Consider the following 17444-nt stretch of genomic DNA (forward strand, 5'->3'; position numbering starts at 1 on the left):
TCATCAGTAACATTATTCTCAGGTGGCGTAGGCCTGCGGAGTGGACGGCCCATAGTCATAGCCACGGCATGGCATATCGTGAAGAAACGAGAGGAATCCTTCAGGAAATCGTCGATTTCTTCTTCCGACGTGTCGGGGCCCAGTTTAAACGGCCTTCTGGTAGCCTGAAATGCTTCGAGGTCCGCATAAGTGTACTCGACATCATTATCGGTAATATCAACAATGGAAGAACAATCTTCGGAAGCGGAGATCTCATTGTCGCGGCCCAGGGACTCGTTCAGGTCGTCGTCCCAGGATCCGCGATTGGCAGTTGAGTTGACAGCTGGTGTGTCATCCGGACCCGCGATCCGCTGGTCGATCATCACCATGGCCTTTTCCGGTGTCGTCTTCAGTGTCCATCCTGTGGTAAACTTTCTCGCACACGCAAGGACTAAAGCCTTGATTAGTACACAACAAACCACTAGTCCAAGGACTATTGCCAAGGCGGTCAATATCCACTTTACTATCGTCCCTGTCCATCCTTTAAACCAGTCGGTAAGCCACTGGTGGGAGGCTTCCCGATCCATGCGATCCTTTGTCAATATGTGAGCACTTTCTCTTAACCTTATAATAGCAGCACTGACCCCTTGTGAAGGGTCAGGAATAAAAGTACAACATTTACCCTTAATTATCCCACATACCCCTCCTCGTTCTGCCAGTAGCATATCTAACGCAACCCTATTTTGCATAACCATTGTACGCAGGTGGACAACCGTGTCCAACATTTCGTCGTGTGCTGTAGCGGTGTCGTTGGCCACCCTTTCTAAGATTAACGCAATTTTGTCAATGCGGTAACTGTTCATGACCGTCCCAGCCCATGGGAAGAAGAAGCTAACGGCTTTCTCCCAATCAGCGCCGTGTAAAGTAGTGGTGTCGTCGTCGTGCCAATAGGTGCTTCGTTGTGTCCTTATGAGTGCGGTGGTATTATGCAAGTGCTGTCGCATTTCCATCTCTGGGAAAACTGATCCTAAATAGCAAATTCCTCCCCAATTATCAGGTAAATACGGGTAAGCTTTATTCCCGCATACAAACATGGTCCCGTGCGGAGCCACCAAATGGGTGGTCATGCAAGTGAGAAGGCCTGGGATAGTGTTTGTCCCGTTTTCCCCTTTCCATGCCAACTGGAGGTGTGTGAGGTTATGCAAGGGCGAGCTTGTAACGTTCACTAGCAGCGTGTGTTTCCCTTTTCTCCGGTCCGCGGGAAGGGTATCTCTACACACGGATTTGCCTACCATTACTTGGCCCTTTCCTTCTAAGCAGAGGGCCCCCCATGCCGGCTTGACCCAAACCGGCGCCGGACGTTCCTCAAAGTGTCGGGACAGAATGGGAGGGGAGTACTGGAAAACTCGTTTACACGCGGTTTCATCAGAACCTTGGCTTGTCAGAGTTGTACTAATGCATTTGGTATCTAGTGGCTTCGAGCACAAATCATTGAGTGATAGGGGTAACACTACCATTGGTATGCCTGCTGTGCTGGTGCGGGGAAGGTGCATACACATCCAACACTGTGTCCTATTCTGTACTGTGGCCATATGCCGTGCGACCTTCCAGTATGTGTTCTCCTCTGGCTTCCTTCTTACTTCCTGGGCAGGAGGGGGTTTAATAACATAGGCGGCACAACTAGGCCGGAATTGGTGTTGGGTCTCTCCCCTCTTTTTGTTCCTTCTAATCAGCGTGCGCGGGGGCCATATTCCACATTCAAGTATTATCGTGGTGTGTGGGCCGACGAGGGCATGCGACAGTAGGAGAGTAGTATTGTCGATGCCCGTGCCCCATTGATATCCTGCGGCGGCGTGACTATTCACGGTCCCAGTAAACCTTCCATTTTCCACCTGTCTAACTTTAGTTAAGACTATGCGTGGGGTTGTCATGCGTGCCTGTGGTGTCCCATTATGTACCACCATGGCTTCCATCCATCTTACAGATAACCACTTGAAATGTGTCTCCAACTCACAGCAATGTACTACTATCCCCTGTCCCCGGGGAGCCGTTATGTATTTGACGGAGTAAAGTTTAAATAACGTGTAGTTGTCGTGCCCTGGGTATTTGGGGAGATCCTCTCTCAGTGGGTTAAACTGCAGAAGCCTATCCTTGGCGGGGTTTGTTAGGCAGCTGCCCAGAATTCCCATCATCATGACCGTCATCGCCGCCCTTAGGAGACTGTGGTGCCCTAGACGGTGCATTGTCTTCAGCGGTGTGAGGTGTGGTGTCTGCAGCAATGTGAGGTGCGGTGTCTTGTGTGGCTTGTGGTGCGGGGATGGACAACTTACAATGGGTGGCGTGGATCCACGAAGGTTTACCCTCGCAGAAGACTGCCGTCGGTGTGACCAGTAGCACCTGGAATGGTCCCTTCCACCGTGGCTCCAAAGCAGCCTTGCGGGTGAAGTGCTTCACGAGCACCCAGTCGCCGGCCTGAAAGTTGTGGATGGCGTGGCCTATTGGTTCAGGCAGCGCCTCTCGTACTCGAGCATGGATGCTGCGTGCCACATTCGACAAGCCTATGCAAAATCTCAAAAGCATGTCATCCATTACTGGCAAAGCAAGGGTGGACATGTCTGTTGGTGCTGAAACGGGCAAGCTCATAGGTCGTCCCATTAATATTTCGTGGGGGGAAAGGCCCGTAGTGCGACCCGGGGTGGAACGAATGCTCACCAATGCAAGCGGAAGAGCCTCTGGCCACCTCAAGCCTGTGTCTGCGCAAAGTTTCGCTAGTTTATTCTTTAAAGTCTTGTTCGTTCGTTCCACAAGTCCTGAGGACTGTGGGTGGTAGACGCAATGGAAGGATTGTTTAACGCCCAACGCCTTCAGGATGCCCTTAACCACCTGCGCCGTGAAATGGCCTCCTTGATCTGACGAAATTATCTGGGGAATGCCAAATCTGCACATAAAATCCCGCACGAGGCGCTTCACTACTGTCGGAGCATCGGATTTGACGCATGGGTATGCTTCGACCCATTTGGTGAACGTATCTACGATTACCAACACATAGCGAAACGACATGCTTGGTTCCAATTCTGTAAAATCGAACTCAATGGTTGCGAACGGCCCACTAGGCGGGGGTCGTCCCCCATCATGTGCATGTCTCGGTGGCGCCCCTCTATTGTGTTGCTGGCAGACCACACACGATCGGCACACTTCGGATACAATCCGTGACAGTCCTGGCGCTGCCCAAGTGTAGTCTATCTGTCCCATCACCCCCCTCTGGCACACATGACCATTCTGATGAGCCATGCGTGCCAGCCAGGGCAGTAAAGCCTGGGGTGCTATAGGTTTTTCATCAAGGGTCCACATTTCCCCTGGCCCAGGGCGTATCGCTCCTCGTTTGAGCCAGACCTCGTGTTCGGCCGTCGGTGCAGCATTTTGCAAATTTATGATATCGTCCTTAGTTGGTGTGGCGGGTGGTCCCGCAGTCGGTATGTCAGCAATCTGTGCGGCTGTCTTCTGTGCTCGTGTCACCATCGGCATGTTGCGTTCTATCTGTTGGTTGGCGGCCTTTCCTGCCGCCTCGTCCGCCCTTGCGTTGCCCCGGGCAACGTCAGTGTCCGCCCTTTGGTGGCCACGACACTTAATTACCGCGATAGCGCGGGGAAGTAAAATGCTTCGGAGGAGCCCTTCTACCAACGCGCCATTCTTTATCACTGAACCGGCAGATGTGAGAAAACCTCTCATCTTCCAGATGGCTCCTTTATCGTGGACTACGCCGTGAGCGTAGGCCGAATCTGTGTAAATGTTGACGGCAAGGCCTTCCGCCAAGCTGCACGCTCTGGTCAAGGCGCACAGCTCCGCCTGCTGTGCGGAAAATGTAGGTGGAAGACGCCCGCTCTCTACCGTTTCGCTATCCGAGCACACGGCGTACCCGGACAACAGGGACCCGTCCCATGCGCGCCTAGCTGATCCATCGACATAATATGTACAGTCGGGATATTCTAAGGGATTGTCCTTTAAATCCGATCGCACCGTGGAGACTAGCTGCACAACGTCGGTGCACACATGAGGTTCGCCCTCCTCAGGAGTGGGCATCAGTGAGGCTGGGTTGAGCGTCGTGCAACGTTCGATCGTGATGTTGGCTGCAGTGATCAGTGCGGATTCGTATTGCATTAATCTAGTGTTAGACAAATGCTGTGTGCTTTGCTGTAACAGCAGCGAAGTGACGCAATGTGGTACCCGTAGCGTTACTGGGTGTCCCATAACAATGTCCGCTGTTCTTTCTACTGCGTACCTGGCCGCTGCCACGGCTTGCAAGCACACCGGAAACCCTTGTTCGACCGGGTCTAACTTTTTACTAAAGTAGGCCACCGGCCGCTCCTTATCCCCATGGGTCTGTGTCAAAACTGACTGGGCGAAACCTCCCACGGCGTGAGTGTAAAGGGTAAATGGTTTCGCATAATCCGGGAGTCCTAATGACGGTGCCGTAACCAGCGCCTGTTTCAGCCCGTCAAAACATCGCCTCAATTCATCCGTCCATATCAATAGGTCCGGGGCATTTGATTTGGTCGCCTCGTACAGTGGTTTAGCCAGCAGCGCAAAATCAAGTATCCAAGTGCGGCAGTATCCCGTCATACCTAGGAAGCGCAGCATTTGCCGTTGCGAGCGAGGGCGAGGCAGCTCCGTGATAGCGGTCACTCGTCCAGCATCCAATTCTCGTTTTCCGTGCGAAATGGCATGTCCCAAGTAAGTTACAACCTGCCGCACAAACTGAAGTTTTGGTCTGCCTACTTTGTGGCCTTTGGCCGCCAAGGCCTTTAATAGGGCCAAAGAATCCATTTTGCACGCCTCCTTTGAAGCGGAGCAAATCAACAAATCGTCAACGTATTGCAGCAACACTGACCCTCCCTTCAATTCCACATCCGCCAGGTCGCGGTGCAGCGCCCGGGAAAACAGAGTGGGGCTATCTGAAAACCCCTGAGGTAGTACTGTCCAAGTATACTGGCGCCCCCTATGGGTGAAAGCGAACAAGTATTGTGACTCAGGCGCGATGGGCACAGAGAAAAACGCAGAACAAAGGTCGATGACCGTGAAGTATGTTGCGTCCGGCGGAATTGACATCATGAGGGTTTCTCCGTTTGGAACTAGTGGGTGTATGCCCTGTATCACCTTGTTCACCTCCCTTAAATCCTGTACAAATCTCCATTTGTCCTTTGACGGCTTTTTAACTGGCAAAATTGGTGTATTACATGGGCTGTTAGTTTCTACGATAATCTTCTGTTCCACTAGGGATTGAATCACTGGTGCTATGCCTACGTCGGCCTCAGGTCGTAGCTTATACTGTTTTACGTTTGGCAAGCGCATCCCCGGCTGCACTGCTATCACTAGAGGTTTGGCGTCTCGCATCCGTCCAACCTCGCCGTCGCTTTTGGGCCATAAATTGTCTGGCACCTCCGCTAGGAGGTAATCCGACTCACCCGGGTCCGTCAGCACTGCCCTCATGGCATAGGTGCCTTTGGGGGGCAACTCTGCCTCTTCGAACTTTCCGTCCCTCCGTTCTGCCTTAATGTCAATTGAGAACCCTTCACCGTTTTCGAGCTGTTTCAAAGTCCAGCGGCCCCTCTTACACCGATAACCATGTAAGGGAACTTCTCGTAACCTCCCTACCATCCAACCTACACTTTCCGGCGGCCACCCTTTGGCAGTAGTGAGGGTAACATGGGCGACCGCTCCTTCGGGGTATTGGGTCAGCGCATGCTGACTCGGGGTTAGGACTACCTCAATTCCTATTCCCTCACGCCTGATCCATACCCGTGACAAGTGTAGAGGCATCCATTCGCCCAGCTTTTCCTTAACCCTTTCCCGGTAGTTCTCGTCCTCACCCGTTGCATCATAGTACGCAGTGCAATGGGGTGGATTATCCTTTAAGTCCTTTATCGAAATTTGGTGCTGTTGCATCCAATCTCGCAGCACTGAACTGTCCAAACACACATTATCTATGATATATGTCCAAGCAGACAAAGCCCCTGGATCCAAGCGCCACCAATACGCGGTGGGGCCGGGACGAGCCAGTGCCGTCATCAACAAGTCGCGTTTAGACTCCGCGACGTCTACGAAAACTCCCTCCTCGGTACATGAGATTTGACAGCCCAAACGGCACAATAAATCCCGTCCCAGCAAATTCGTCGGAGCGGTAGTGGTCATCAAGAAAGCATGTTTAGCCTCCAGCGGGCCGCATGTTACTCGCACTTCCTCCGAAATAGGAAGCGCTTGGGGTAAACCCGAAACACCCAGTATTTGAACGTTCCTGGCCGTAGGGCGCAAAGAGGGCAATTGCCCCTTGTTAATTGTGCTGCGAGTCGCGCCCGTATCTACGAGAAATTCTAATTGTCTTCCCTCCACGTCCAACATCATGGTTGGTTCCTCTGCCGGTGTCATGGTCAAGAGAGGACACTCCTTGGGCGACTCGCCAGCGTCCCGTCAATAGGCCCCTCTATTGTATTGGGGCTGAAACCCCTTACGAGCCTTTGGGCAATCACGTATCCAGTGTCCCATCTGCTTGCAATAATGGCACGGTTCCTGCGGAACCGGTGGTGCGGAGGGCATAGGTCGTCCCTCTACAGCTCCCCTTCCGCCCTGCCTACGTTCTGGCGGCCCCCAAAGTGACTGGTTCACTGGTTGCCACTGCGGCGGACCCCGAGGCGGGGCCCAGTTCCCCCTTGGTCCGTTCTGCATCCCACTATTGGGGGGTGGTCCGGGGTTTTGGAGAAGGGGTCTTGGTGGATACCAATTTTGGGGAGGGGGCCCTTGCACATTCCAAGTTTGAGGGTTTTGAGGAGGAAGGGGAAGAGGGGGTGGTATTGTCCATTGCTGTTTTACCTCGTTCATATTAATTAGTCCAAAATCTTCCTCAGTACAACCGTCGCAGTTTTCATTTTCGCTGGGGATCCACTCTCCGTTGGGGAATTGGCCCTTATAGAAAAAAGGATAACAACTCCTCCTATGTTCCTCTGGACCTCGAACAGGTCCCCACTTCTGGCACTGTTCGTGTATGTAGTTCTGACTCTGATCCCCTTTTTTATTTTGGTTAAATTGAGCCCGTTTCTCCTGGACAAACATTTGCAATATTTCCTCCTTAATATCCTTCTTCTCCTCTAGGGAGGAGCCCGGGCATTGTTCCAGTTTGTCGCATAATTCGTTGGTTGTCATTCCCTTCCAGCCGAAGAGGACGGTCTGTACCTGTTTCTTTAACACCGGCCGAAGCCCCTCGATTAGATATTGATTTACCAATGGTTGGGGTAGCCCTCCCAGCTGCATCGGACCCAGTCCTCCCCAGCGCGCAATGGCCTTTTCCAACCTTTCTCGGTACTCTCCAATTGGTTCTCCTGTCTTTTGTTTTATGGCCCCAATTTTTCCCCAATCCGGACCTCCTGCTGGCAACAGCGCATGCTCGATGGCACCCAGCAGCCGGAGCTTCAGTGCGTCCCATTGCACTAGTGTTATCCGGGGGATAGCACCCACCGCCCTTGGGTCGTCGTGCGGCCAGTGTGCTCTTTGTCTAGCCCTTTCCCATACTTTGGGTGGGAGCACGGATACTCCCATATGAGTTATGTCTCGGTAGTCGCACTCGCCAGCTATAAACCAATCCGACATGGTCGGCACTATCTGCCGCGGATCCTCAATAAGCAAATGTTGAATCCTTTCCCGCATTACAGTTAAAGAGGATTCTTTCCATGGTACTCTTTCTCGAACCCCCTGTCCTTGGGCGTCAACTCCGATAACTTGTACAGGGCACAATGTTTTCCTTTCCTCTATTTCCTGACATTCCGATGGGGTAGTTTGTGAGGTCCTTTTCCCCTTACAACCTACCAGTGAGGGGTATAACCCATCCGGTCCTATCGGTGGCGGGAACCCTGCGATGTCGGTCCCGTCATCTATTCCGTTAGCCCCGAGTTGTGCAAACGGCCTTCCCTGGCTCGGGTGGTTCTGGGGTATCTGGGGCGCGATGGTAGCGGGGTTATAGGGAGGTGGTAGCGGGGGCGCAGAAAGGATAGGTGGTGCCTGAAACCCCGGGACAGGGTTTAGGTCTGGGGCTGGGGAGGGTAGATTGGTCGCTACCTCCCCTCTCGCGGGGTCTGGGTTTTCAACGAGCGGCATCAGTCGCGCGTTGGCCTGCTTTTCTATTTCCTTAAGCGCTTCATCCTGCTCTTTATTCGCCTGTTTCCTCAGACCCTTGAGTTTTGTTACCTCACCAGCCAAGCTGGCCTGTTTCGACTTTGCGTGTCGCTTCATCGCTTCTTCCTTCCACCAGCCAAAGACTTTCCAATAGTCAGGCGAAAAGTGTTTCGTGGCCTGTTCGAACTTTTCTAATGTCTCATACAACACGTCCAATTTTTCCAGCGCAAAAGACCCTCCTTCGGGCCACGGTTCTCCTAAATCCTTCGTCAATGCAACCCATGACTTCCCTGGTCTCACAGCAGCATAGCCATACCTCTTAAACATAAAAAATGCTGGGGTATGTCTAAGCGGTTCACCTGCCTTTACTGTCTTATTACCCATACTGTTACCCATCCTAGGAAAATTTAGTTTACCGACGCAGCCTTGTACTCGTGAGGATCGCCCGCCTCGCGTTTACAGCCGTCTACCTAACTCTGAGAGGCTCGCAGCCTTGTACTCGTGAGGTTCGCCCGCCTCGCGTGGTACGGCCGCGCTACCTACTCTCCTGAGAGGCTCGCCCGCCTACACAGCCGTCTATCCTACCCTTACTGCACTTTCCTGGCGTCCTACGCCCGTATAATAGTTCTGATCTTACTTAAAATCCCAACGTCTCCCGGGTAGGCCTCGGATCGGGACGCCGCCCTTATCCTTACCCTCACACCCCAGAGATCTATTACCCCTTAACCTCAGGCGCCCAACGTGGGGCACTTCTCCTTACGTAACGTTACCCTAACGAGTCCATAAACAATCAGTTGCTCCAGGACCCAAGCGGTCCGTAATTAAATTTAGGTTCGTGGAACAGGTATGAGCAGGGAACGGAACGTACGGCGACCGAGCAAGAGAGAGTGGGTTACAATTTGGACTGACCCCCGGGCTAAAAAGGAAAAAACAAAAGAAAACCACAGCTCACCTGACCCGGATCAATTGCCAGCTGGTCTCTCACCACTCCCTTGCCTGGGACCGTGTCCCGGACTGCCCAGACTGATCCCACCGCTGCCACCAGTTGTCGGATTGGGACTTAGGACTTGGGACTCAAAAGACTCAGAAGAAAGGAGCAACGGATATATTTATTGGAACTCGAGTACTCAAGCTTGAGGACAGCAAAGTTGCATTGAAACTCACAAGGAATGACCAACAGTACAACAAGATGCTCTGAAATAATTCAATTAACATTGCTTTATATAAAGGAAAGTCAGGGGTGGAGTTAGCTCACAAGACACAGAGACAGAATGGGCTCATTGGGCCTCCCACCATAGTCCCATCCTGTTGTTCAGTTAATTAAAGGAAGTTCATCCAAGGCCAGTCATGGGTTAGCTCTGATAAGGAGATGGTCAGCATTATGTGACAACATGTTTACAACTTTCTGTATAGCAGCTGGCTTGGGAAAGTACAAAGGGGAGTGGACACTCGTAAAACTGTCAACTTGCAAGATAATGGCAAAGTCAGGAAAAAGGCAAAGAGAGATAAGAGTTGCCTCCAAGGCCTGGAAAGGGGAACTAGAGATTGTGCCCACGCAGGCCAGAGCACACAGGCAGAGAACTCCTTATTAGGATATTACACATCCTCAATGCAGTAGAAAGAACTCAGTATCATAAAAGAGTACAGTAGCAAGTCAAAACAAAACATATAATTGGTTATACTTGGTAATTGGTAAAGCAGCAAGGATATACAAAGGGGGAGGGGCATTACAGCTCCCTACATATATATATATATATATATATATATATATATATATATATATATATATATATATTATTATATATATTGTTGCGGTTCTGAGAGTGTACATATTTGATTAATAAAGGTTCAAGGTTTTGCCCCCATAGTTAGTCCACATGCAACACGTAGGTCACCTTAGAACATTAGTTATTTCTTAGTATATGTGAGATAAGGCCATTTCCAATAGTGATACCTGCGTTGTGTAAAAGAAATAAATAAGAGTAGGCCCCGTTCATTTTGTAGCCCACCCTCCAATCGACTCCATTGCGCACCATGCCCCATTGCGCCCATCCAGTCTGCACCCCATTGCCCCTCGCATTAGGATGCTCAAACCAGCCCAAATGCCACGAGGTAAGGCCGGAAAAGGGGGCGGAGCGCGAGGTCGGGGATGTGGCCATGTCAAGAAGATGTCAAGGGCGGAGCCGGTAAGAGCCAACAAACCAACCAGGGCTCGAGTGGGCATGGCTAAGGGCGTGGTGAGTGCGCGTCTACCAGATTCGAGAGGGTTCACTGGGCGGCGCTATATAACCGCATTCACAAAGCCCTTCCAGAGGACTTATGCGCACGAGAGGACTTATGCGGTTTATCAGGACTCGCGTGATAAGGATAATACAAGGACTTGTTGGGAGCGCATTGCATCGCGAGGAGGACTCGCATGACAGAGGCGCTGTTATCCTGATTGATTGCCAGGACTCATCGAGGATTTGGCTTTGGGCTTGCTGGAAGCGCGTATAAAGCGCTAGTATCTCTATTACGTAAGCAGCCGTGAGCCGCGAAGTAACCGCTAGACCAGCCTACCGATCCCCCCCATATAATTGTCTGATCCGCGCCAACGACACGCGGAGAGCTTGCCTGCCGTCTACCATCGTCTTCGTGGTTCGAGTCGGGGACCGGAGCGAGCTGTGGATGCCATCTATGGACCCTCAACCCAACCACCTGCAACCCCCGTGTGATTCTGAATCTGAGTGTGAACAGGCCCGTGTCCAGGGATAAGTTAAGACTGTATAAGGCTGCCCTGTGTATCTGCTTCTTCTTCTTCACTGTACATTTCCTCTTCTTCTTCTTCTCCACTGTACATTGCTTCTTCTTCTTCATTGTACAAAGTGTAATAAATTGCTTGTTCTTCCCGTCTCCTCTTAATTCGACCATCTTAGTGATTTCTCCATTGGGTAAACGTGGCACGATTCGGAACCGCTTGGATCGGGTTAGTTCCTGTTAACGGCCCGAATCGCGGCTCGCTATCGCTCGGCGTGTCCACCAAAACCGTGGTTCGGGTGGGATTATTTCCTTGCTTCATGGCCGGCGTTAGTAATTAGGTAATAAGAATTTGGCTTACGACCCTACCTAACGTCGTCCGGAAGGAACGTCATAGCCCCGGATCGCATCGGCTAGATAACAGACAAGGGGATTAATCCCCCCTTGGTAAGGGGAAGGCCGACGTTTGAGATCCGCAACAATATATATATATATATATATATATATATATATATATATATATATATATATATATATATATATATATATATATATATATATATTATATATATATATATATATATATATATATATATATATATATATATATATATATATATATATGTATATATATATATATATATATATATATATATATATATATACATACATATATTTATATATATATATATATTTCACTTATTTGCCATTCTCAGATGCACACAAAGCAAAATGTGCGTCGGCGGAAAACTGGATCCTCAACAACTTAATAGTTATTCGAAAAATACTTGAAGATATCTTTGGGTACTTTCATATCTCACTTTCAATGAACCATGGGTTTGGTCATGCAATACAAACATGGCACTGATTGAACAGATCATTTCGCTAAGTCCATCTAACCGAGAATAGGTTTGCATTTGGAAAATTATTCGAGGTTCCATATTACCCTGTGACATTCCTATATTTCATGGCTCAATCAGTACTCACCTTGCTAACCAGTGCGCCGAGCTGTGCTGCACTGAGGCCATCGTACAAACCAGAGAATATTGGAATGGCAATGGCGATGTAGCTAAGAATGCTTCCCATGTAATCAAATGTGTTCACAAACACTGGCAAGGCAAGAGTACATGTACAATACATTATATTTTTCATGAGATCATCATGGCAATACATGCCACCAAAATTATTGCATCTCTATTACATAAGCAAATTGGCAACATATTCTGATGTTCTCCTCATCATCTTATGGTTCATACATCTCCCTTCACACCTGTCCCTTTACTTTTCGCCTCCCTTTCTCCTTTCTCTCTACTCTCATCACCTTTCTAACTTCCCTTTCCTCCCCTCCTTTCTGGGTTTTGTTTTTCAAAATTTACTTCTCCCCCCCCCCCCCCCCCCCCTGCTTAATAAACCAACATAAACAGGTCCAAAAATACATGTTGCCCCAATTGTAGGCATACATTCCACAATTCAATCCATTATTTAATTCACCATCACTGGAACCAAATGTACTAAAGCTAAACTACTTATTTACATTAGATTCATAAAAGTTGACCCACAATATGGTCAAAACCTAATTTTTTCCAAGTTGAGTTGATTGTGCTTGTTACCTGTGCCACCGAAGATGGATGGAGGTTATGTTTTCACCCCTGTCTGTCTGTCTGTCTGTTTGTGAACAGAATATTTCAAAAAGTTGCGGACGGATTCGGACAAAACTTGGTGGAGAGGACGAAATGTGTGATAAGGACGAAATTATTAGAGTTTGGTGTAGATCTGGATACGGATCTGGATCCGAGAATTTTTGAAGTGATTCTTAACCATTGAGAAATAGGGCAAAAAACGATATATAGCACGATATCTCAAAAGGTTGTGGAAGCATTCGGCCGAAACTTGGTGGATAGGTTGGGGGTGAGACAAGGAAGAGTTTATTCAATTTTGGTGAAGAACCGAATACGGATCTGGATATGACCATTTTTTTTTAAATTTTCATGATTGTTCATCATTGAGTGATATGGCCAAAACGATATATAGCACAACATCTCAAAAGGTTGTGGACGAGTTATGACAAAACTTAGTGGATAAGTTGGTTAGGTGACAAGAACAAACCTATTAGATTTTGGTTCAGGTCCGAATCCAGAACCGGCCTATCAGTGGGATACAAAACTTAAACTGTTCAGCCTGGCGGAGGTATGTGCTCTACCGAGTACCGTTATCGTTTAAATTATATATTTGTTTCGACATTATTTAATAGAACAATAAATCCATTGGTGGGTTTGGGTGTCAAATCGAGAAAAGTCTGTCACCTGAGAAAAGACTTATTTAATAAATATTCTGCATCACACATGATTCCCATTGAGTGAACCACCAGCACCAGATAAAAATTATTTATATTATATATGTTATTGAATGTTATGAAACTAAGACTTATTGGATGCTGTTATATACGCACACCATACCACAGTAAAGTTTGACAAGGAAAGTTATTCGCTAGTTGGAAAAGAGGAATGTACATTTTTAGACAATGATAATATAAACAAAATTAAGTTCAGAAGACTGCATTGAGCAATAAGACATTCATTATTTCTTAGTACAGCATTAAGAATCTCCTTGATCGATCCATGTTATTATAGTTTTCAGACCATTAAGCATGATGACTAGAGATGCAAATCAGAGAGAGAGAGAGAGAGAGCCAGCTTTGGGGATGTTTGAGGAAATTAAGCAATTTGTTTCATTTGTTCATTAAAAGCCAGCAGCCGACAGCATGGATATTAAAACTGCACCAATACGATTAAGTGCACAAACGAATTAGCAAAATACTAAGATTATTTAGACTGTTTTTTTCCAGCAATAAATAATCCAGAATTTAATGCAACTTATGCATGTTGCAAACGCATCTTTAGTCAATATTATGTTAAAACAGATATGCAGGCATGGACTGTGAGGCAAATGGCTTCGGAGCTGTTAAAACTCGGTGTCTCGATAAATCCTGCGTGATGTGAAATAGGAACCCGATCAATGAACTAACATGGCACCTGCGCAATATAACTCATTATGCCAATCATAATTGATACGGTTTGACTTTTCTTTTGATACTGGAGTTATACTATTACGTTTGATACTGTTACGTTTGATACTGGAGGATACGGTGCCGCCCACATACTCAACGTCTGGGGCTCTCCTCTTCTGACCTCTTCCGGACCATCGGACAGCAGGTCCTCCATTGGGGACTGGCAGACTTCCAAGTGGTTACATCAGGTCGCCACAGTCCTTTACACGAGCAGCACCCTCCAGCTCCCTGGCTGCCTACTCCTTCACCCTCGTGCTGGCCTTATCTGGTTTTTCCCCATCTTCCTTCTTCGTTTCCTCTTTCTTTCTTTATGTACAGTCACGTGAAAAATTAAGTACAACCCATGTAAAGTTTTGACTTTTTCAACATATTTCAACATACAGCTATTTGATCTTAATTTCAACAATATTGATAGATAAAGGTGATATAACATAACAAATATCATGAAACATTTACATTTTGTAGTCCATTGTACAATTTAAATAAACATAAATGCAAATTTCGTATGTGGAAAAAGTAAATACATCCCTAAATTTATCACGACTTCAAATACCTAAAATTAGAATCAGGTGCACCAGCTCAGGTGCAAATGATTAGAACATCGTTAGAGAGGATCTTGGAGGAACCTGTCTTATTTAAACCTCAAACATTTAGTTTGGTTTGCTCTTTGTTGTTGAAGTGTGTGGCGTCACCATGCCGAGATCAAAGAGCTCTCTGAGGCCTTCAGAAAGGTTATAGATGCCGACGAGTCTGGGAAGGGATTTAAAAAGATCTCCAAACAATTTGAAATCAATCATTCGCCCGTCCGGAAGATCATCTACAAGTGGAGAAGATTCCAAACAACTGCCAACTTGTTCAGGCCAGGCCGCCCCAGCAAGTTCAGCCCGAGAGCAGACCGTAAAATGCTGAAAGAAGTCTCTAAGAACCCCCAGAATGCCATCACGGGACCTACAGGTAGCTCTTGCCACTGTTGATGTCAAAGTGCACGAGTCTACCATTAGAAAGAGGCTGCACAAATTTGATCTCCATGGGAGGTGTGCCAGGAGGAAACCTTTGCTGTCCAGAAATAACATCAGGGCAAGACTAAAGTTTGCCAATGAACACCTAGGCAAAGACCAGCACTTCTGGAACAATGTGCTCTGGACAGATGAGTCAAAGGTAGAGCTATTTGGCCACAGTACCAGAAGACATGTTTGGCGAAAACCAAAGAGAGCATTTGACCACAAGAACCTGATACCAACTGTAAAGCATGGTGGTGGAAATATTATGGTTTGGGGCAGCTTTGCTGCATCAGGACCTGGGCAGCTCACCATCATAGAATCCACTATGAATTCTTCATTGTACCAGAGGGTGCTTGAGGATAATGTGAGGCCATCTGTCAGAAAGTTGAAGCTCAACCGAAGGTGAACCTTGCAACATGACAATGACCCTAAACATACCAGTAAATCCACCAAGGAATGGCTGAAAAGAAAGAAATGGAGGGTTCTGGAATGGCCAAGTCAAAGCCCGGATCTAAATCCCATCGATATGTTGTGGGGGAATTTGAAACGAGCTGTGCATGCAATTGTGCATCCTGTGCAACAATTTTTTGTGGAATAAATTATTGCAAAGTCAATTTATCATTGTTTTTTGTTCAATAAGATCACCTTTATCTGTAGATATTGTTTAAATGAAGATAAAATATTGATATGTCCACATATGTTAAAAAGATTTTTAAAAAACATTTCATGCGGTGTACTTACTTTTTCCACATGCGAAATTTGCATTTATGTTTATTTAAATTATACAATGGACTACAAAATGTAAATGTTTCCTGATATTTGTTATATTATATCACCTTTATCTATCAATATTGTTGAAATGAAGATCAAAGAGCTGTATGTTGAAATATGTTGAAAACGTCAAAAATTTACATGGGGTGTACTTACTTTTTCACATGACTGTATATGAAAATATTTCTGATTGTTATCACCCATAAATAAAGCCAGTTTGATCACATGTTTGGCTTGGTGTGCGGAAGGCCGTAACACAATCAATTATTGAACAATACGTATTTGTTATTTCTGATGCATTAGATCAACAATATGCGACTTCTGAAATGACTTAATCCATCACAAATTGCTGGGCACGCATGCGCAGAAACCCCTGCTAAAGAAGTCCATCGGGTGGCTGGGATGTGTATTATGCCAGATAAGGATTGTAGCATGAAGCTGCTGTGCTCACCAAGCTTTTAAAGAAGCTGAAAATACTTGGAAATGTACCTGCGAGAAAGGGGTGTGCCTCTGCGCTACTAAAGGTTGAAAAACTTCCTGATCATCTCGTCCAAAACATTTAGTAGGGTCAATATACGAAAAAAAACTCACCTAACCCCAAAGAAAGATACAAAAGGTTTTTCAATGGATTCTGGTACCATTGGGCATGTTAAATAACACACTAAAAATCTAGTAACATCTGACTTCCGGAAAGGGGTCATTTTCAAGATGGCGTCCAAGATGGCCGCCAGGAGCTTAAAATGGCCATATCTCAATTATTATTCAACCTAGAAAGGTGGTTTTGGTGTCTAACCCTGGGTTTTAGGGCCCAAGGAATCCAATTGAATCAATAAAATTACCATCAGTTAATTATTTATTGACAAGTCCAAGATGGCATCCCAAGGTGACATCCTGATCCACTAAAATGGCTCTGTCGAATAGTAGTCAACCTAGAGAGATTTTTTCAGTGTGTATACCTAGGTTTAAAGCACCCAGGAAATCATCAAAATTACTTAAATAAGCACAAAGTAATCAGGTAATCCAGTAAGCCAGGTTTACCAGCCCATTAGGCATTTGTTGTCTTATACAGTTAGTCGCTATTCATCGTCATCCTCCGACTCCTCTGGAAGAAACTTGTTATGTGGATTGTCACATTCTTCAAGTTGGCACGGTCCACAGGCAGTAGTACATGGTAGTCCATATCGTCTACAAGAGCAGCGGAGTGTCTTGCAGGCAGTGGAGCAGTTACAATGAATGACCTTCAAGAGACTGTCTGGAGCAGCGTTCATTCTTGACATAAGTGGGACAAACTGATTATCCTGCAGGCTCCACCCCCATTTCATGGCATCCATGCCCTCTTCTTTTCCCATCCACACCATGATCTGGTAGTACGCTCTACGACAGTGAAGTTTGGTAGCAGATTCAGTTGGGGGCAGATGTTCGGGTGTTACAAAAGACAAAGCAGAGACAACCTTCTTGCTGAAGGTGTTATATCGCATTGTTGCAAGGGAATCTTTGCACTTGCCACCAAAAAGGATAGCCATTACTCGGCATCCAAGGTCATCGATCACCTCTGTGGTCTGGTTTGGGATGGTGAATGTGTTGGTACAAGACCGAAGGACAGGGTCTCCTTTTACAAGCTTCTGGAAAGCAGTCTTTTTGCCAACACCAAAAATCCGAGAAGTCGTGTCACAACCAGTCATGGCATGGATGAATATCAACTGAGAACACATGTCATGTCCGAGGATTTC

General features: G+C 47.1%; 1 protein-coding gene across 5 annotated transcripts in view; it reads right to left on the reverse strand.

Annotated features, from left to right (window-relative positions):
* Positions 1-17444, reverse strand: part of ABCD4 (ATP binding cassette subfamily D member 4) — a 680822-nt gene that overhangs the window by 59146 nt on the left and 604232 nt on the right. For all 5 annotated transcript variants that reach the window (XM_078784391.1, XM_078784393.1, XM_078784392.1 and 2 more), the window contains one exon: positions 11863-11984. In XM_078784391.1, the coding sequence (XP_078640517.1) occupies positions 11863-11984 (122 nt within the window). The remainder of the gene's footprint in view (positions 1-11862; positions 11985-17444) is intronic.

The sequence above is a fragment of the Myxine glutinosa genome, chromosome 9 (assembly GCF_964187855.1).
Source record: "Myxine glutinosa chromosome 9, kmMyxGlut1.1, whole genome shotgun sequence".
NCBI lineage: Eukaryota > Metazoa > Chordata > Myxini > Myxiniformes > Myxinidae > Myxine > Myxine glutinosa.